Raw genomic sequence first — 21,859 nt, forward strand, 5'->3', positions numbered from 1 at the left:
ACACTGTAAACTTAACTTGAACAAAAGTGCAACAAGGTCTATCATATTGAAGGCGGTTGAAAAAAAAAAAAAAAAATTAAATACGTTATTTAGAACAGAAAATAAATAGATTAATCTATTCTACCTGGTGTATGTTATAATAAAGTACAGTCAAACAGTAGGTGGCGCTGTCCTAATAGAGGATGAGGGTAACCTAGCCTGACGACTCAAACTCAATTCTTCCTCTGCTTTGTCATTCGCTACATACTTTAGTCTGAGACTGCCATTGTTGAAGTCGTTTGTGGTGACGAGGGGAATTGTACAAAACAAAGTCTTCAGCGATTGGATCGTCTCTAACCAATCAGAGTATAAAAGCCAATGATGAATTTTCAAACGCCGATTACCACGTCTGTTCTTGCTCTGGCCCAACCCATCGTTACCGGAACAATCAGAACGGCCCTGAATGTGTTGGCGTTCGGTGAAGGGTCGGGGAGGTACTCAAATCCAGACTCATTGAGGAGAAGAAGCTAACATCAGTGGGGCGTGGCCTAGCGTTTGACCGGAGCAAGGAGTTTGGGTTGCCAGGCAACAGGTAACCTACCTCTTATCACAACATTCACCTACAAGAGGTAATTAATCTCTCAAACCTAAAGTGCCATTTCAGTACCTCTAAACAGCATTAACCATATCATGGCTTGTATAATGCATGTGTTAATTAGCTTATTTATGACTGCGAAACAATGATTCAACAAGGTTCAACATCCAGGCTCAGTAACAACAGGTGCTCCAGTCCTCAACAAAAACAGCTGTCAGCTACAGTGCATATAAGCACAGTCAGCAATAACAGATGTTTACACACAGCTCCTAAAAAGGGTCCTTCTCGTCAGAGGTGGTTACCAACGCTGCTTGCCTGCAACCTGCCAGATAGAATGGGAAGGTTACTATACTGTACTACAGTGAATCTAAAATGACGTTATCAATAAACATTCCTGAGCGCTAAGGCATGCATTGCCCGCAGTTTATTTTATAAAAGCCAGAACCATATATAGAGTTGATGACTCTGATAATAACAATTAATTCCATTTGTCTTACTAAGAAAGATAGATGAGATATTTTAGATAATCTTGTGCGGACTCACCTTTTTTCTTTTGAAGCATGACACTGCCGCAGATGACTAAAAAGGAAATGATTAGGATAACTGGAATGCCAACCGCCCACAGGGATGTCCTCCTGTCATCTGGAAGGTGAAACATGAAATTCCAGTGAGAATGTGTTTGGAGAGACAGCATTTACTCAGAAGAGAAAGATAAGAAAGAGGGGATTTTACACCCTTCCTTTTAATGCATTCAGTTTGAATAACATGTTGACATTATGTTCTGTCTCATCTATCCTATGTGACCAGCATCATCGTGCAATACACTGTAGTCAAGTGTTGTGTTGAGCTCCGGGTAGTTTCCGGCCCCTCAGGGAAGCCACATGATGGATACATGATACAATCATCCATCATGTAGCTTCCCTGAGGGCTGAAACTACCTGAACTCAACACAACACTTGACTACAGTGTGTTTAAAGGGAGTGACTCGTGGTGCTTTACCATGGTAGTTAAAAATTAAACCTAAGATTTCTAACAGTACTAATAGCATCACAACATTAGCCTCTTGGAACCTGCCTGATCTCGCTGCGTTCTGTTTTCAGGAAACAGAATGTTGCGCTATTGCACGATGATGCTGATCACAAGGCTGTCACAACATGCCCCTGGGGATGATGTAGCCCTTTAAATAGAACGCCAAATTCATGCATCCAAATGTAAATGTTTATTGTTAATATCATGTATTTGGCATACTATTAATAGGGCTAGGGATGATGAGGATGTTTTCTCAATGTCGTTTTCAAGTTGGACCATTCTGTACTGAACTGACACTAAAAAGTGTATGGTCTAAAAGTATATGACACGTCAACATTACGTACCCTCTTCAACCTCCCTCTCTCCAGGGAGAACAGGAAGCATGACTCTCTCGTGTCTCTGTGTCCTCGTCCCATTGTTTACCATACAGTCCACGTATCCCCTGAACCTGGCAACAGTTGGAGGGGTGATGTTGCTAATGGCTGTGACAGTTTGGTCTTTGTTAACGACAGTCCAGTTGTTAGAGCGTCTTTATGAGTGACGCTGCAGAAATGTTCCATTGGATCCAAGGTGCTGGTTTACCCGTGGCTGAGCAGCTGACCACAACTTCCATGTTTACTTTAGGTTCAGTGCTGGGGACTTTTTGCATTGTGGCTCTCACTTCAGATACTCCTTAGAATAGATGAAACATGGAATATTAGATAATATTTATATTACATATTTTACCTGTATTTTACCAGGCAGATCAATTAAGAACAGATTTCAAAATATGTATCATGTTGTTTTCATATGGTTTGACAGCAGTAAATGTTCCTTATTAATGCATGCAGAGTTCATGGTCTTTCAGACAGTTTTGGGATTCAGCCATTTTGGGGAAATCCTGCCAGTGATGTAACAATGCCAATATGGAGATTTATAGTTGCAGTTAGCTGGTGTTCTGAAGCCTAGTGTTTCTATTCCCCTATTATACAACGGGTGGGTCTAATCCTGAATGCTGATTGGTTAAGCGCATTCCAGCCGGTGTCTATTCCACAAATTACCAATATGCCTATTTACTCTGTTCCATCTGACTGCGCAATCCATGTCTCAAATTATAAACTTGATCTCCGCTATAAAAAGCATCTAGAAATTATCTCACATTTCTTTTAGACTAACATTTAGTTTTCAACAGCGGAGATTTGTATAAACCTATTTGCAACATTGTTTCAATATTCAAATTCGATCTCCAGCTGTCCCATAGTAATGAACGTGTCGGGAGTCGGGATGAGACAGACAGGCAGGCAGCGTTTCTCAGCCAGTCGAAATCATGAATCAGCTGGCATAATTTTATGGATATATACAAAGACATGTAAATTAAGAAAAGGTCAAACGAAACGAAGTGCAGCTAGTTTGAAGTCTTTCCAGCTTCAGTGTTTGAAGTGATTGTGTTAGCTGTGTTGTTGGCTAGCTCCTCTGAACAACACTGTCCTGATGAGAGAGCACATTTTCTATACCAGGCGAAATCGTGCCTCATTAGCTCATTGTTATGGATGTATCCAAATAAATGTCACTAGAAAACAGCTTGTGCAAATGAAGCTGTTGTTATTCTGGCTGCACTGTTTGACGTGACTGTAAATTAGCTGTAGTTGGTTAGCTAGCCAGCAAGGGATAAGAACGTTGCCAGCCAGTATGGCAATGGAACATTTAGAATGAAGGACTGGGTCGCGTCCATAGATACAGAACAAAAGACTGAACGACTGGGTCGCGTCTCTGGCAACCAACCAATAGAACGAACGACCAGCCAGTTTGGGTAGCAACCCTAGATTTGTGTCGGGACTATATCTTGTGGAAGGGATGAAATAGTATGAATAAATTAATCAAAATAACGTTTAATGAAAATATGTCAGTCATTATTTGAATATGTTGGTAATCTGTTCTATAAAACTGATAATGTCCTTGAAGCCGGTGTTTGGAGGATATATTGGCACAGTTTGCCGGCCCTCGACCCGTGCCAATATATCCTCCAAACACCGGCTTATGGGCATTATCACTTAAATAAATCCCAGAATAAACCCTTTACAAGGCCCATACTGTATTATTCAGAAATCATGCCTTAGCAAATGTCCTGCTGTAAAGGGTGACTAAAGGATTATGCTATATTTGGCAAAGCACCAGATGTAAGGACCTTTATATTACCTGTATTGGTATGGTTTTGCTTATAAATGTATTAGTGAAGCATCTATGTATTGCTTATGAATGCTCGAGAAGAGTGTTTACCAAAAAAGTTTATCTCCAAGGATACCCCCAGTGACTTCCACTTCTATTCCAGTACACCTGATTCAACTAGGTCTAATCAAGGACTGGATAATTAATTGACCAGGTGTGCTTGTACCTGTGCTGACCTACTGTCAAAGTAACTCTCAAAGTAATACGATTATTCTTTTGAGTTACAACATTTTCATGTAAGTAATATTGTAACTTTAACTGAATAGAGACATCTACAGGTAAACCCTAAAACTGTTATTATTCAGTGCATTAAATACCTTGAACTGTAAGACACTTCTGCTTGCGTCTTGATCCACTCGGGTAAACGTTGAAGGAGCAAATATAGCAGGCTTCGTCCGCCCATGTTACATTCTTCACGGTAATAGACGTCGAGTCGAGAGATGCCTCAGTGAAAACCACCTTGCCTCGGTGCGGGTCTATAATTTGAGCTCCAAACCGCTTGCTGTAGGTGGCAAGATTCTCCACCGAGTCGTCTTTGAACAGTCTCTGCCAGGTAACTTGCAGCACACCTGTCAGGTCCGCATGGGTGCAGGTATATGATGCATCGCCATTGAAGTCCACCCTGGTGTCTCCTCTAGCTACGACGTTGACAGAGACGGCTACAAAAGAAAGGCAAGTTAAATACAATTTAAAATAAAAAGTTTAGCCTACATACAAAATAATCAATGACCTGTCAAACGTGGGAAATGTTGCTTACCTAACCTATGTTTATATTACATGAGCGGAATCAACCACTAGTCAGAAGCCATGGAAACTATTTACCTTCAGACAGCAAGCATAGGAGTATGAGAAAAGTATTCATTCTCAGCTGGTGAATGTTGACATAAGCTCATTGTGGATGTTTCTCTTGTTGGACCTTTTATAATATATTGTTTAGTTGCACGTGAGTCAGATTCAACGAAAGAGAAAGAATGCTTTTGGAAAGCCCTGAAATTGTTGAGGGGGTGGAGTTAGCCTAGTTCCCCAGTGGTTCCCGGCTGTAGCCAATTACAATGTGACATCAACTTTAAAATAAATGAGAAGGAACAAGGAACTGTTGGTTGTAGTTTTTCAGTTGGCTCAAACTGAATGATGTCATAGCTGCACACAAAAAAAACTGAAATGGGAAGTCAATTTATAGTTTGTTGGCATAACATTTTTTGGTTCACAGGCTCTGTGCCGAAGTAAACTCCAATTTAGTGGCCACCACATCAAAGGCATCAACAGACTGCTACAACCACAGATAATTCCAAACCAATTGGCTGCTAATGCTCCACCCCAGAAACTATACAGAACAAAAATAAACTCAACATGCACCAATTTAAACGATTTTACTGCATTACAGTTCATATAAGGAAATCAGTCAATTGAAATAAATTCATTAGGCCCTAATCTATGGATTGACTGGGCAGGCGCACAGCCATGGGTGGGCCTGGGAGGGCATAAACCCACCCACTGGGGACCCAGGCCCACCCATGGCTGTGCCCCTGCCCAGTCAGAAGGAGTTTTTTCCCCCACAAAAGGGCTTTACTACAGACAGAAATACTCCTCAGTTTCATCAACTGTCCGGGTGGCTGGTCTCAGACGATCCCGCAGGTGAAGAAACCGGATGTGGAGGTCCTGGGCTGGCGTGGTTAACCATGGTCTGCGGTTGTGATGCCGGTTGGACGTACTGCCAAATTCTCTGACACGATGTTGGAGGTGGCTTATGGTAGAGAAATGAACATAAAATTATCAGGCAACAGCTCTGGTGGACATTCCTGCAGTCAACATGCCAATTGTATGCTCCCTCAACTTGAGACATCTGTGGCATTGTGTTGTGACAAAACTGCAAATTTATGTGGCCTTTTATTGTCCCAAGCACAAGGTGCACCTGTGTAATTATCATGTTGTTTAATCAGTTTCTTGATATGCCACACCTGTCAGGTGGATGGATTATATTGGCAAAGGAGAAATGCTCACTAACAGGGATGGCAACAAACTTGCGCACAACATTTGTGCGTATGGAACATTTCTGGGATCTTTTATTTCAGCTCCTGAAACATGGGACCAACATTTTACATGTTGTGTTTATATTTTTGTTCCAGTACAAATAAGTCTACAGTTGACTAACAGCATACATTTCAGTCAATCTACATAAAACATTTTACAATGTGGGAAATGATGACCGTGTTATTGGAATAAGGTGAGTATTTTATGAGTGAGACATTTTTAAAGATGTTTTATCTATTACAGTAGTATGTGTGTGTCATAGGGGTTTACAGAGTTTTCACGACATGCTTCTCACATTAAGTGCTGTTATGGTAATTGTGTCAGCAGGAAGTTCCCCGATTCTCTTCCTGGGGTTGCTGGTGCTGAGTCTCCATTGTTGGTCTGGTGTTAGGGGTTGAGGGCTTTCCTCTTCCTAGGAATGTGTAGTGAGTGACTTTGTGCTTGAATGTCATAGCAAAAGTCCACTGCCCCAGTGCGTAGTTGCTGCCCAAGTCAGGAGTTGCATTACAGTGAAACTGAAAAGTCTTTAGATACTTATGTGACTTTATTAATTGAATGTTACATTAACATAATCTTAGTATAACCAGTGTTGTAAAATACTTAACTAAAAATACTTGAAAGTACTACTTAAGTCTGTACGTTACTTTACAATTAATATTTTTGACAACTTTTACCCCACTACATACCTAAAGTAAATAATGTACTTTTTACTCCATACATTTTTCCTGACACCCAAAAGTACTCGTTACAATTTGAATGCTTAGCAGGACAGGAAAATGGTCCAATTCATTAACCATCAATAGTTGTATATTTCTCTCTGAGGGTGTCTCAGGGGAGTGGCCCAACAGAAGGTCTGAGTCAGAGTTACTGTAGAAAATAATCAAATGAAAGAGGAACCATCCTGACTGGAGGGTTATTACAGTACTCTGGCCACTCTGTGGTAACTAAAGTGTTGTACTGAATCCAATTCCAGGAAAGGAGGAGCAGTCAAAAGCAGACACTCATTATCTGATGTCACTGTAAACGTTGATATGCTGTGATTGTATAAAAGTTGTTGCAATGTGTAGAGGAGACATCTGGTAAAACTGAAAGTAGCCTAGAGTTTAGATAGTCAGGCCAGCAGGTTGCCGGTTCAAATCCCAGGTCAGATGGGACAAACTGCTCCAGGGGCACTACTGCAGTGTGCATGTGTGTGTGGTTTCCATATAAATGCCTAACAGGGAAAATAGAGCAAAAAGGTGTTGTGTTCTAATCCTAACATCTGAACCAAACATTTTCATTATATCTTGGGAAGTACCTGTCTTAAATTCTGGTTGGCAGGTGTGATCTTATGTTACTGTGGTGGGATTGATACCTGTGAAGCTGTCTCGATCAACCACAGGATGATTCCAGCTGCATCTCAACACGTATGTATGTATGTAATGTACATAAAAACAGACAGTGAAAAGAAAAAGACGATACATTTTTCTGAAACACATATGTCTTAATTGATGTAGTCTCATGTACAGAATATGGACTATATAAGATATGTTACAAAGAACAAACACAATGGTAAAACATCTAAAGTATGGAGAGAATTCAATACAATCAGGTGATACAAAGCTCTTACACAAATATAAAGCATTCACATATTTATGTAATCAGACAGGACACTTTCACTTCAGAAATGTCACATCACTATCCGTTCATTGCTCTGTGACAGTCCTTTTTCAAATGCAGCACAGCGACACCTAGTGGAACTGCAGTTTTATTTTCCTTTTTGTTTCTTGACAAAAACCACCTAGGAATTAAAATGACTGATTAATAATTGCATGTTGCTGTGGAGGCGACAGACACTACTGTTCAGCAAGACAAAAAGCAGAGGGGGAACCGTTGTAATACCATGTAACACACACACACATATATATATATATATATGAGAGAGAGAGAGGAAAAAATATAAACGCAACAATTTCAGCGATTTCACTGAGTTACAGTTCATATAAGGAAATCAGTCAATTGAAATAAATTCATTAGGCCCTAATCTATGGATTTCCACGACTGGGTAGGGTCCCAGCCATGGGTGGGCCTGGGAGGGCATAGGCCCCCACTTGGCAGCCAATCGGAATGAGTTTTTCCCCACAAAAGGGCTTTTTTACAGACAGAAATACGCCTCAGTTTCATTAGCTGTCCGGGTGGCTGGTCTCAGACGATCCCGCAGGTGAAGAAGCCGGATGTGGAGGTCCTGGGCTGGCGTGGTTACAGGTGGTCTGCGGTTGTGAGGCCAGTTGGACGTAATGCCAAATTCTCGAAAAGACGACGTTGGAGGCAGCTTATGGTAGAGAAATTAACATTACATTCTCTGGCAACAGCTCTGGTGGACATTCCTGCAGTCAGCATGCCAATTGCACGCTCCTGCAACTTGAGACATCTGTGGCATTGTGTTGTGTGACAAAACTGCACATTTTAAAGTGGCCTTTTATTGTCCCCAGCACAAGGTGCACCTGTGTGATGATCATGCTGTTTAATCAGCTTCTTGATATGCCACACCTGTCAGGTGGATGGATTATATTGGCAAAGGAGAAATGCTCACTAACAGGGATATAAACAGACTTGTGCCCAAAATTTGAGCGAAATAAGCTTTTTGTGCGTATGGAAAATGTCAGGGATTTTTTTTATTTCAGCTCATGAAACATGGGACCAACACTTTACATGTGGCGTTTATATTTTAGTTCAGTGTAGGATCTATTCAGCCAGGTGTCAGTAACCAATCAATGGAGCTATATATAAAAGTGAAGTGTATCAACTGTAAAAATAGGGGCGTTACAGTAATCAAGACATACAATAAATGGATATACTGTGCAGTTGTATGTCTAGGGCTGGTGAAATACTATTTAACCCCTAGTGATAGAAAAAGGTGTCTAATGCCATGTCATCATTGGTCAACGGAGCCAGAGGGTCAGGGGTTAGAATGTGGCAGCTGGAGTGTTGAGTACAGCCCATTGTCTCTCCCTGTGAACGTGCTAGGGCTCAATGTCCTGTTGCTCCTCCTACAAAGACATTAACAATAGTCACCATATTACACTGTAAAATGTCATGTGGGGCTTTGGAAATATTTTTAAATGTTGGCAAATTTCAATTGAAAGTATGAAAGAGCATAGGCTGCAGATGCCTTACGACTCCAGGTAACAGAAAGCAATAACAGCCCTGACAGAAAAGACAGTGTTGTTGCATCACCTCTTTAAAGGTGTTCCCTGCTTTCTGCTGTGTTCTCCTGCTGTGTAAAAGAAGAGAAGACTAGTGAATGATCGTAGCATCACATGGTTTTACACAGCGGATGCTTTCGGGAGCAACATGTCTCTACGTGTGTGTTTGTGCCTGCCAGTGTATGTTTTGATTTTCCGACACTCATTTTTGACAAGGCAGGAAGTGAGAAGCTTCAACAGTGGAGTTATTAGTGACCTAAAATAACCTTGTTGAGTCAGACTTAAACATAGGTGAAGTAGCCTATGTCATACGTTTGGGTATTTCACATGATCTCAGTTAGATCTGTGTAACCCTCTCACCAGGCTCGAATTTGACTCTCACGATATGACCTTATTTAGAATATCTGAACAGCATGGGATATTAGGTGAGAAGGACATCTCCAATAAGAATCCCTATTGTAAACTTGCTAGGGTGAATGACAAATAGGGTATTAACTTCAGATAGAATGATTATAGACTTGGTTATTGTTATAAGGATATGCTTTCCCATGCATTAAATGAAACTGAAACAGTAAATGACTCCACCAATACAACAGACATAAGGTTCAAGATCTATATTAATCAAATGTTCAATGTATCACATCAGAAGAAATAAAAATAATAAACCCCAATGATTTTTCCACAACCCATGTTCAAATTATTTGCAAGCTTGCTTAAACCCTGGGCGCGCGTTGGAGCTCATAAAAAAATGACGACATACATAAAGTCCCGAAGTCCACCACACATTTGTAGTTACTCACTACTTGTAGATAATGCCTCAGCAAAATATAGCGTAGTAGTTCCGTGCAGGTGTCCTCACAAGATCCACAGCGAACACAGCTATCAATGTAGCCAGTACTCGGTAGCAGCAACAGACATCCGTTGGAAACCCGAACTTGTTGATCGTCACAAGCAATTCTCTCCAAGTCTTGCACGATGCTAGGCTAACCTCTAGGATGTCGAATATCTCCACAATGCGACGGCAGCTTCAGTCTCTACTAGGTCTTTCTTAACGAAATAATAAACACTCTCTTATAGAAATAAAATCAGGATTTCCCTTTAAAAAAAACTGTAGGTATGGTTTTGTTTTCTCTTTATCGATTTCCTTTGGTCGTTTTTCCTTCACCAACCCCACTAACGTCTCTCCTCTCCCTTCTTTCAACCTTTCCCTCTCTTTTCTATCCCAGCAACCAGTCCACTCTCCCATTGGCCACAACTTAACAAGTTACCTCATTGGTCAAAACTTTAACGAGATACGGTGGGAAACTTAAACTTAAAAGTAAACCAACCTATTCACTTGTACATTTTTTTAAACATTGCTTCAAAAGAAATGCATTAATGACATTACAAATCAGGAGCTATTCGATCACCTTTTAAATCTAATACCAATGAATTATAACAAATAAACTCTATACTTGGTTTTAGCAAGGTATTACATCTGTTTATGCTCTCTTGCCAGCTCTTTGTCACTCATAGTCACTCCATTGATATTTAGTTGGCAAGAGAGAACAAACAAATCTTGGATCTATAGCCTACCGCATATTTCTGAGGCCCATAGTTCTCTATATGAATTGTAGATCAGATTGTTATTTGAGATTGCACTTACAGTATATTATTGCAGTACCTCCATAACAAAGAAATTGATTAATTAAATGATCAAATATGTCAAATACCCATAAATTCTTCTTTTAACAAGCTAATAAGAATGCCTTACCTGAGATGACATTTCCTCATGATTATTCCAGCAAGGACAATGACGGCTACAAATCCTGCAAAGGCTGTTATTATCATGAAATGGAAAGAAATGTTGTTTGTGACATAGGGGTCCTGAAAGATAAAAGGGAAGAACTCATTGTGATCCTAGATGTCTAATTTCTCTTCCTCCACCCTGGTCATTAACATTGTTGACAGATGCTCCATTTTAAGATTATTTTTCATACAATCCAATTCACTTGGACTGAGATAGTAGATATGACTAAATGAGACCAAACATTCACAGTACAAGCTAAATGTGCATTACATATGTATCTATTGCACTGACCGCGAAACCAAACACTTACCATTGACAGAAACGTTGAGATGCAAAAAATGTGTTACTCCACGAAATACACACTCACAGGTGTAGTTCCCTTCATCAGATGGTTGAATGTTGGTGATGTTTAGAAACACTCCACCACTCTCTGTCTGTAGTGTGACTCTGGGGTCACAAGTGCTGTCGGTACCATTTTGGTCACACCGAAAGGACACTTGACACTCATTCCCACCACTTATCACTCTATCTATCTTACATATTACATAAGTCATTTCATGAATGGTTTGGTTTGGGCAGGCGAGAGTGTGTAAATCTGCTCCTGTTTCCAATGTTTTCACTTGAATCTCTGTAAACATGAAGGGAAATGGGTTGTAAGTGTATTGTTTCATTTAAAATGTTTGTTTTGCATTGACTAGCATTACAATTGCAATGCACAATTTATTGCATTAGAGAAAGGTACATAAAAAATAATTACACATATATAAATTAATGACAATATTCTGACTCAAATGTTGCTGCTTCCCTAAATGCAGTTCAAATTGTGCTGAGTGGAACTCCTCTTGTTATACGAGTAATGCTAATGGCATTAACATTTCACAAATGAAATATGAGGACGGACCTCTTTCCTTTTTCAGTGTTGTACAAACTGTACATGCATGCTGTGTGTTTGAGAAAAGGACACGTCTTACCTTCAAAGGTTTTGCACACACCCCACACCAGCAGAAGCAGAAAGCCTGAATGCACGTCTTCCACACATAATGACCAACTGCAGAACCAAAGCGTTAGTCCAATATTTTCTGCTCAGACCTACAACAGATCAAAAGTCAAACTTAAGCACATCAAAGTGATGGTCCTTTGACAGTTTAGACCCAGTCACATAATCTGGTGCCAGCCGAGAGGAGGAAATGGTGCTGTGTAAATGTATTCTAGCTTCTATGGGTTACTTTCACAATGACAATACATATATTGGGCTGTGTCTAGGGGCTATGCAGTGCAACCACCACATATAATAATAAACTACATCCTGTTAGTTCATATGCCTTGACACCGTGCGTGATATATAGGCCTAAAGGCCGAGACAATAAGAAGACACAGTGGCAGAATAAATTGAACCACACCTTTTGTTTCATTACAAAACCAGAGAGCAACTTTTGTCCGGTGAAGTCTACAAAACATATTGAATATAACAAACAGTTAAGTGACCTACAGCATGGTCAAGCAAGGTAATGTTTCTGACATTTTCGGACTACTAAACAACTATTGATTTAGAGCCACAGAGAGTTACCATAAGTCACAAAGAACAACAGGAGCTGCCTCTACTATTCCAGGACCATTTTTCAACTACAACATTTCAACATCTAATCACTTAAAAGATAATAGACACCAAAAACGATATAGTTAAGCTAAAGATGCTGTCCATGGCACTGATTTCTGTGTGTGTGTGTGCCTGCGTGCAAGTAGAAAAAAACATGTTGTCTCACCCTACTGGTAGAGAAACTCCAACGCCATCCTCCTCTTTCATGTTGCCTAAACGGTCTATGACTCTGTCATACAGTACACGCTTTTTAGTTTTTGTTGTCCTAGGCTACCTGGCTAAAATGCTTGATCGCTAGACTAACTTCTTTTCATGGACAACTATACGCGAGGCCAGATAGTTAACATTTAGCATACTACATCTAGCTACATGTTGAACTTCCATCCTCTCAGGCCAGGGGCACAATGTATGAATTTATGGTTGGATCAGAATCGCTGTTATAATCATTGGCCAGTATGGAGATTTTAAGGAAAACCACAAGTCCAAATCCCTATCTCAATCCATGGCTAATTTAGGAAAGGGACGATTTTTTGCTAGCTAGCCACTGGAGGACAATAACACAACAAGATGCAACAATTTTTTATTTTTTTTAAAGACGTTTGGCTTGTGATGTGATTGGTCTGAAGCCAAATCCAAACTGGCTTCCCTTGACACTTTTTGTTTGGTGCACCAGGACCATTCACAACTGAATGATGGCTGTTTTCAGTCAGAGTAATGCTTGTTCACATGAGTACAGTTTCAGGACAGGTCTGATTTATAATGGGAAACATGCATGGCGTGCTCCAAGTTTATAAATCTCAATTTGTAGGTGTGCAGTCTTTTCAGAAATGGCATATGCATGTATTTTGTCACGACTTCGGCCGAGGCTGCCCCCTCCTTGTTCGGGCAGTCATCGATCACCCGCCCGAGGGTAGAGAGGCGGGTGAGCGACTGGTCCATCTGAGGCAGGGACGAGGACCGCGCAGGACTTCGCGTTGGAGTTTGGAGTTTCAGCGGGGTCGGGTGGAATGAGCGGGGCCCTGATCAACCATTTCCGGTGCCATCTGCGGGGAGGGCGTCCGGCGGGAGCTAGCCTCCCGAGACACCATGTTGTTCTTCAACAAACTGGTGGACATGGCCATTCGTTTGGACAACCTGCTGGCAGCCAGAGGACGTCCTGGTAGGGGACGACTCGGATCCCGAGCCGATGGAGCTGGGTGGAGCCGCCCGCCGAGAGCGGAGGAGGACAGCGACAGTGCCACTCTGGTGGCACGAAGGGACAATACATCACACGTCGTAGTCAACGTTCTTTTGGGCCGGGAGGCGGCAGGCAGGGCACTCACGCATCACCCCAGGTATTGAATACCCACACTTGTTCAGAGCCCTCTGCTGCGCATTGTACCCTACCTATCCACTTTCCCGATCTCATGGTAGTTCCCCAGTGTAAGGCGCTAGTCGATTCAGGCGCAGCTGGGAACTTTATGGACAGGGGCATTCGCACGCCGTCAAGGCATAACATTGGTTCCCCTATCCATTCCACTCCCCATCAGAGCACTCGATAGTCGACCAATAGGGTCCAGGTTTGTTACTGGAAGTCGCGATACCAGTCACCATGATCACCCAGGAGACACATTTTGAGCAGGTTATTTTTTCGATTATTGAATCTCCTGCTTTCCCTGTGGTATTAGGTATCCCTTGGCTAGCACTCCACAACCCCACCTTCTCATGGCCGCAGAGGGCTCTCACAGGGTGGTCGCGAGAGTGTCAGGGTAGGTGTCTAGATGTTTCCGTTGGTGCAACCACGGTGGAAAGTCCAGACAGTACCTTCACCGTGCGCATTCCCCCTGAATACCTCGATCTGGCACAAGCGTTCTCTAAAACGCAGGCGACTAAATTACCACCTCATCGGGCGGGGGATTGCGCGATAAACTTCCCGGGTAGACGCTGTACCTCCCAGGAGTCATATATACCCCCTGTCACAGGCTGAAACGGTGGCTATGGAAACCTATGTCACCGAGTCCCTGCGCCAGGGGTATATACGTCCCTCCACTTCACCCGCCTCCTCAAGTTTCTTCTTTGTGAAGAAGGACGGAGGTCTGCGCCCGTGCATTGATTATCGACCACTGAACAGGGAGACGATAAGATTTAGTTATCCTCTCCCCCTCATTCCTTTGGTGATTGAATCAATGCATGGGGCGCGCTTCTTCACCAAATTAGATCTCAGGAGTGCGTACAACCTGGTGCGTATCCGAGAGGGGGATGAGTGGAAGACAGCATTCAGCACAACCACGGGGCATTATGAATACATGGTGATGCCCTATGGTTTGATGAATGCTCCATCAGTTTTCCAGTCCTTTGTGAACGAGGTGTTTCGGGACATGCTTGGTCGCGGTGTAGTGGTCTACATCGATGACATCCTGGTGTATTCCGCTACGCGCGCCGAGCATGTGTCCCTGGTTCGCAAGGTGCTGGCCCGACTGTTGCAAAATGACCTTTATGCTAAGGCAGAGAAGTTTATGTTTTTCCAGCAGTCCGTCTCCTTCCTTGGATACCGCATTTCCACCTCAGGTGTGGAGATGGAGGGAGATCGCATTTCAGCCGTGCGTAATTGGCCGACTCCAACCACGGTTAAGGAGGTGCAGCGCTTCCTTGGCTTTGCCAACTACTATCGGAGGTTTATCCGGGGCTTTGGCAAGGTTGCAGCTCCCATTACCTCCCTGTTGAAGGGTGGGCCGTCCCGGCTCCGCTGGTCTGCTGAGGCTGACCTGGCCTTCAGCAAACAGCGGGGTCTGTTCACCTCAGCTCCCAGTACTGGCCCACCCCGATTCATCACTACCGTTCGTAGTGGAGGTGGATGCGTCCGAGGTTGGGATAGGAGCTGTCCTGTCTCAACGCTCGGGTACGCCACCCAAGCTTCGCCCCTGTGCCTTCTTCTCTAAGAAGCTCAGCCTGGCGGAGCAGAACTACGACGTTGGTGATCGGGTGCTGTTGGCTGTTGTCCGAGCCTTGACCGTGTAGAGGCATTGGCTCGAAGGGGCGAAACACCCTTTCCTTGTCTGGACGGACCACCGTAACCTGGAGTACATCTGGGCAGCGGGGAGGCTGAATCCTCGCCAGGCCAGGTGGGCCCTATTCTTCACCCGGTTTGATTTTACACTGTCATACATTCCGGGTACGAAGAACGTGAAGGCAGACACACTGTTCCGGTTGTATGACACAGAGGAGAGGCCCAGAGACAACACCCCCATACTCCCGGCCTCCTGCATTGTGGCGCCAGTAGTATGGGCGATGGACGCGGATATAGAGCAGGCATTACGCACAGATCCATCTCCACCGCAGTGTCCAGCTGGGCTGCGGTACGTGCCTGCTCTTATCCATGATCGTCTGATCTTCTGGGCACACACGTCACCCTCCTCTGGTCACCCAGGTATCGGCCGTACAGTGCGCTGCTTGAGCAGAAAGTACTAGTGGCCTACCTTGGCTAAGGACGTGAGGGTGTACGTCTCCTCCTGCTCGGTTTGCGCCCAGAGTAAGGCACCTAGGCACCTCCCAATGGGTAAGCTACAACCACTACCAGTTCCACAACGACCATGGTCTCATCTTAGTATTGATTTTCTGACTGATCTTCCCCTCTCCCAAGGTAACACCACCATCCTGGTCGTTATGGACCGCTTCTCCAAGTCCTGCTGCCTCCTTCCTCTGCCCGGTCTCCCCACGGCCCTGCAGACTGCGGAGGCCCTGTTTACTCACGTCTTCCGGGTGCCAGAGGATATCGTGTCCGACCGGGGTCCCCAGTTCACGTCCAAGGTTTGGAAGGCGTTCATGGAACGTCTGGGGGTCTCGGTCAGCCTGACCTCTGGGTTCCACCCCGGAAGTCAAATGGGCAGGTGGAACGAGTAAATCAGGATGTGGGTAGGTTCCGGCGGTCCTACTGCCAGGACCGGCCGGGAGTGGTCGGTGTTCTTGCCATGGGCAGAATATGCCCAGAACTCTCTCTGCCACTCCTCTACTAACCTAACACCATTCCAATGTGTTTTAGATTACCAACCGGTTCTGGCACCGTGGCACCAGAGCCGAGACTGAGGCTCTGCGGTGGATGACTGGTTTCGGCACGCGGAGGAGATGTGGGATGCTACCCACGTTCACTTCCAGCACGCCGTCGTCGTCAGAAGGCCAACGCTGACCATCACCGCAGTGAGGCCCCGGTCTTCATACCGGGGATTGGGTCTGGCTCTCGACCCGGAATCTGCCCCTCTGCTTGCCGGAAGCTGAGCCCGCAGTTTGTGGGGCCGTTCATAGTCCTGAGGAGAATCAACAAGGTTACGTATAGGTTGTCACTTCCCCCTGATTACCGTATTAACCCCTGTCTCTTACCTGTATTAACCCCTGTGTCTCTCCTCAGGCCGGTGTTGGTTGGTCTACTCCAGGAGTCTGAGGTGCGGGAGGTTCCTCCACCTCCTCTGGACATCGAGGGGGCCCCGGCGTACTCTGTCCGTGCCATCCTGGATTCGAGGCGTCGGGTGGGGGGCCTTCTGTACCTCGTGGAGTGGGAGGGGTACGGTCCGGAGGAACGGTGCTGGGTCCCACGAGGGATATCCTCGATCCCTCCCTGTTGCGGGATTTCCACCCTGCTCTACGTCCTCGTGGTCGTCCCCGAGGCCAGGGTCGGCGCGCTGCTGGTGCTGCGCTTCGGGGGGGTTACTGTCACGACTTCGGCCGAGTCTGCCCCCCCTCCTTGTTCAGGCAGGCTTCGGCGTTCGTCGTCACCGGAGTACTAACCACTGCCACCCCAATCACCATCACAATTGTCTTGTCTCGTTATCACACACACCTGGTTCTAATCCTCTAATTAGTCAGTGTATAAGTGTTCCCTCTGCCCCCTTGTCCTTGTGGGTGATTGTTTATTGTGAAGGTTAGTGAAGCTCAGTGGAGCTCGTGTATTTTGTTCGATGGGAGTATTTTCCCGTGTGCCTTGTATTTTCCAGTGCACCTGTTTTGTGCCCTGGAGTGTGTTTGACGCAGTTCTGCGTAAGAGTTTGAGGAGGTTGTGAGGGAGGTTGTGAGGGAGGTTGTGAGGGATGTTGCGAGAGGATTTTGCACCTATAAAATGTCTGTCAACTGTGACTTTCATTATCACACTGTAGCAATTTAAAGGTCACTGAATTTCAGTGAAGTAAGCAGAGGTAATGTACACCATCAGACCAAACACTTAACTTTGACAGAAATATTGAAATTAAACAATTCTGTTCCTCCATGATGTACACACTCAAAGGTGTAGTTGCCTTCATCAGATGGTTGGATGTTGGTGAAGTGTAGAAACGCTCTGCCACTCTCTAATTGTAGTGTGACTCTGGGGTCACAAGTGAAGTCTTTATGGTCGGTCCGAAACGACACTTGACAGTCATTCCCCCCCCTTATCACTATCTTATATTACAAAACATAAATCACTAAGTGTTTGGGTTGGGCAAACGGATGTATTTTCTTCAGTCACTGCGAACATGAAGGGAAACATATTGTGAGTGTACTGTTTCGTGGGATTTAGATTGAGCATTAGTAGTGAAGTGAAAAAGTAAAGTTGATTTCTTATTGACCAACTGCATTAGAACTGCAAAGCACAGTTTGTTGCAAAAATTACTGATGTTAAGAAATTAAATCTATCATGTGATACATCCCTCTTACATGCAACAGCTGTGCATGAACCCCACAGCACCAGAAACAGAACCAGACATACAAACATACTGACCAACTGCAGAACCAAACATTACTCAATTTTGTCTGCTCCGACCGAGTACAGAACTTAACTTCTATTCAACGTTATTTGCTCAATAGAGGAACAAGGTAAAAAAGCCAACCAAAGTCATGCTGGGTTGACTTAGTTATAATGGAGCTGAGAGGTCGAAGTGGTTCTGTTGTCTAGCTTCTACCTGTCTTACTGTTTCACAGAAACACTTGACCCTCTGCTAGTGCATCTTGGTCTTTGTAACTGGGGTCTTTGCAGAGCACTCACCACAGAGAGTTCTAATGATCAACCACAGACACATCAACAGGTCCACTTCCTTCTTTAGACACAAACAATGATAGATTCTGCACCACCACAAGGCTGACGTGTTCTTATATCATATAAGCCAAATGTAGATAATGGTTTGTTTTCCTCTAGAGTGGACATGCTGGGTTGGAGACATGCAGCCCATACAGTATACATATTACTATAGAGGTAATGGATCTTATTGGAAATGAGGTTTTAATGAATGGTTTAGTTTTGTCGTTACATCTCTTCACTTGAACATGTAATTCATGTAGGCCTACATGATCAACAGAGATGGAACATTGAAAGCAAGGAAAATACATTGTCATGAAGAATGTTTTGATGATGACTCTCTACTGCAGGGAATATATTTTACAAATGCAATACACTGACACCTGGTGGAAATACACATGATCACATCTGTCCACAGGAACATTAGTTATACGTAACGTAATGTAGAGGATTCACATGATCACATCATCTATCCACAGTAACATTGGTTCTATGTAACATAATGTGCAGGATTCATAAAGTAAGCGCTGATATTTACAGCTACAGAAGACGATCTACAGTATAGGATCTATTCAGCCAGGTGTCAGCAACCAATCAATGGAACTATATAAAGTCGAAGTGTATCAGCTGTAGAAATAGGGGCATTACAGTATTCAAGATATACAGTAAATGGATATACTGTACAGTTGTATATCCAGGGCTGGTGAAATACTATTTAACCCCTAGTGATAGAAAAAGGTGTCTAATGCCATGTCGTCATTGGTCAACGGAGCCAGAGGGTCAGGGGTTAGGATGTGGCAGCTGGAGTGTTGAGTACAGCCCATTGTCTCTCCTTGTTAACGTGCTGTAGGGCTCAATGTCCTGTTGCTCCTCCTACAAAGACATTAACTATATGTCACCATATTACACTGAAAAATGTCATATGGGGCTGTGGAAATATTTTAAAATGTTGGCAAATTCAATTGAAAATGTGAAAGAGCATAGGTTGCAGATGCCTTACGACTCCAGGTAACAGAAAGCAATAACAGCCCTGACAGTCTTACGACTCCAGGTAACAGAAAGCAATAACAGCCCTGACAGAAAAGACAGTGTTGTTGCATCACCTCTTTAAAGGTGTTCCCTGCTTTCTGCTGTGTTCTCCTGCTGTGTAAAAGAAGAGAAGACTAGTGAAAAATCGTAGCATCACATGGTTTTACACAGCGGATGCTTTCTGGAGCAAAATGTTTCTACGTGTGTGTTTGTGCCTGCCAGTGTATGCTTTGTTTTTCCGACACTCATTTTTGACAAGGCAGGAAGTGAGAAGCTTCAACAGTGGAGTTATTAGTGACCTAAAATAACCTTATCGAGTCAGACTTAAACGTAGGTCAAGTAGCCTATGTCATACGTTTGGGTATTCATATGATCTCAGATCTGTTTATGCTCTCTTGCCAGCTCTTTGTCACACCATTGACATTTAGTTGGCAAGAGAGCACAACAAATCTTGGATCTATAGCCTACCGCATATTTCTGAGGCCCATAGTTCTCTATATGAATTGTAGATCAGATTGTTATTTGAGATTGCACTTACGGTATATTATTACAGTACCTCCATAACAAAGTAATTGATTAATTAAATGATCAAATATGTCAAATACCCATAAATTCTTCTTTTAACAAGCTAATAAGAATGTCTTACCTGAGATGACATTTCCTCATGATTATTCCAGCAAGGACAACGACGGCTACAAATCCTGCAAAGGCTGTTATTATCATGAAATGGAAAGAAATGTTGTTTGTGACATGGGGTCCTGAAAGATAAAAGGGAAGAACTCATTGTGATCCTAGATGTCTCATTTCTCTTCCTCCACCCTGGTCATTAACATTGTTGACAGATGCTCCATTTTAAGATTATTTTTCATACAATCCAATTCACTTGGACTGAGATAGTAGATATGACTAAATGAGACCAAACGTTCACAGTACAAGCTAAATGTGTATTACAGATTGTATCTATTGCACTGACACGCAAACCAAACACTTACCATTGACAGAAACGTTGAGATGCAAAAAATGTGTTACTCCACGAAATACACACTCACAGGTGTAGTTCCCTTCATCAGATGGTTGAATGTTGGTGATGTTTAGAAACACTCCACCACTCTCTGTCTGTAGTGTGACTCTGGGGTCACAAGTGCTGTATGTACCATTTTGGTCAAATCGAAAGGACACTTGACACTCATTCCCACCACTTATCACTCTATCTATCTTACATATTACATAAATCATTTCATGAATGGTTTGGTTTGGGCAGGCAAGAGTGCCCAAATCTGCTCCTGTTTCCAATGTTTTCAATTGAATCTCTGTAAACATTAAAGGAAATGGGTTGTGAGTGTATTGTTTCATTTAAAATGTTTGTTTTGCATTGACCAGCATTACAATTCCAATGCACAACGTGTTGCATAAGAGAAAGGTGTATAAAAATAATAATGATAATTACACATCAATTGAAGAGAATATTCTGACTCAAATGTTGCTGCTTCCCTAAATGCAGTTCAAATAGTGCTGAGTGGAACTCCTCTTGTTATACGAGGTAATGCTAATGGCATTAACATTTCACAAATGAAATATGAGGACGGGACCTCTTTCCTTTTTCAGTGTTGTACAAACTGTACATGCATGCTGTGTGTTTGAGAAAAGGACACGTCTTACCTTCAAAGGCTGTGCACACACCCCACACCAGCAGAAGCAGAGAAAGCCTGAATGCACGTCTTCCACACATAATGACCAACTGCAGAACCAAACGTTAGTCCAATATTTTCTGCTCAGACCTACAACAGATCAAAAGTCAAACTTAAGCACATCAAAGTGATGGTCCTTTGACAGTTTAGACCCAGTCACATAATCTCGAGACAGCCGAGAGGAGGAAATGGTGCTGTGTAAATGTATTCTAGCTTCTATGGGTTACTTTCACAATGACAATACATCTATTGGGCTGTGTCTAGGGGGCTATGCAGTGCAACCACCACATATAATAATAAACTACGTGCCGTGTTCCACTTCCTGCTCTAGCAACAATGATAGATTCTGACATTACCCCAAGACTGAGGGGGTTATATCAAGTGTATGTAAGTAATGGTTAGATCTGGTCCTCCAGGTTAATAACAGGAAATGAACCTACCAAATGCTATGTTTATGATATAAGATTATTATCATTCAATTCAATTATTACCTTTATATACCAATGCCTTATTGATAACTCAACAGCAGGGCAATAAAGTCCAGGGGCCTCATTTATAAACCCTGCATACTTGTAAAATAGACCCCTGAATGTACCTGCGCCAGTAGGGGTGCATGGGTAAAATCACTGGGGAAGCCAATCCAGGAAAGAAAAAACATATTACAACCTATGTGTTGTGATAATTGCGTCGTTTGCACTACAACCTGTTAGTTCATA

The 21,859-nt window shown here is 43.2% G+C and overlaps 1 protein-coding gene and 2 long non-coding RNA genes across 4 annotated transcripts; all 3 read right to left on the bottom strand.

Annotated features, from left to right (window-relative positions):
- Nucleotides 1-552: 552 nt before the first annotated feature.
- On the bottom strand, nt 553-2,020 carry LOC123485495. Its single transcript, XR_006659024.1, has 3 exons — nt 1,948-2,020; nt 1,118-1,216; nt 553-896 (listed from the first exon to the last, which is right to left on the bottom strand). It is a non-coding gene; the product is annotated as an uncharacterized LOC123485495 (long non-coding RNA).
- A 6,824-nt stretch (nt 2,021-8,844) lies between these two features.
- On the bottom strand, nt 8,845-10,874 carry LOC123485497. The gene is made up of 3 exons (XR_006659025.1): nt 10,778-10,874; nt 9,056-9,095; nt 8,845-8,868 (listed from the first exon to the last, which is right to left on the bottom strand). It is a non-coding gene; the product is annotated as an uncharacterized LOC123485497 (long non-coding RNA).
- A 7,737-nt stretch (nt 10,875-18,611) lies between these two features.
- LOC123485496 lies at nt 18,612-21,341 on the bottom strand. Of its 2 annotated transcripts, XM_045216450.1 has the most exons (5): nt 21,115-21,341; nt 20,448-20,765; nt 20,102-20,213; nt 19,530-19,569; nt 18,612-19,299 (listed from the first exon to the last, which is right to left on the bottom strand). In XM_045216450.1, the coding sequence occupies exons 1-5, from the start codon at nt 21,182-21,184 to the stop codon at nt 19,207-19,209; spliced, it is 633 nt and encodes a 210-aa protein (XP_045072385.1). In that variant the 5' UTR covers nt 21,185-21,341; the 3' UTR covers nt 18,612-19,206. The 2 variants fall into 2 exon arrangements, with proteins under 2 accessions (XP_045072385.1, XP_045072386.1); XM_045216451.1 differs by lacking the exon at nt 19,530-19,569.
- Nucleotides 21,342-21,859: the final 518 nt, after the last annotated feature.

This window comes from Coregonus clupeaformis, unplaced genomic scaffold (assembly GCF_020615455.1).
Source record: "Coregonus clupeaformis isolate EN_2021a unplaced genomic scaffold, ASM2061545v1 scaf0713, whole genome shotgun sequence".
NCBI lineage: Eukaryota > Metazoa > Chordata > Actinopteri > Salmoniformes > Salmonidae > Coregonus > Coregonus clupeaformis.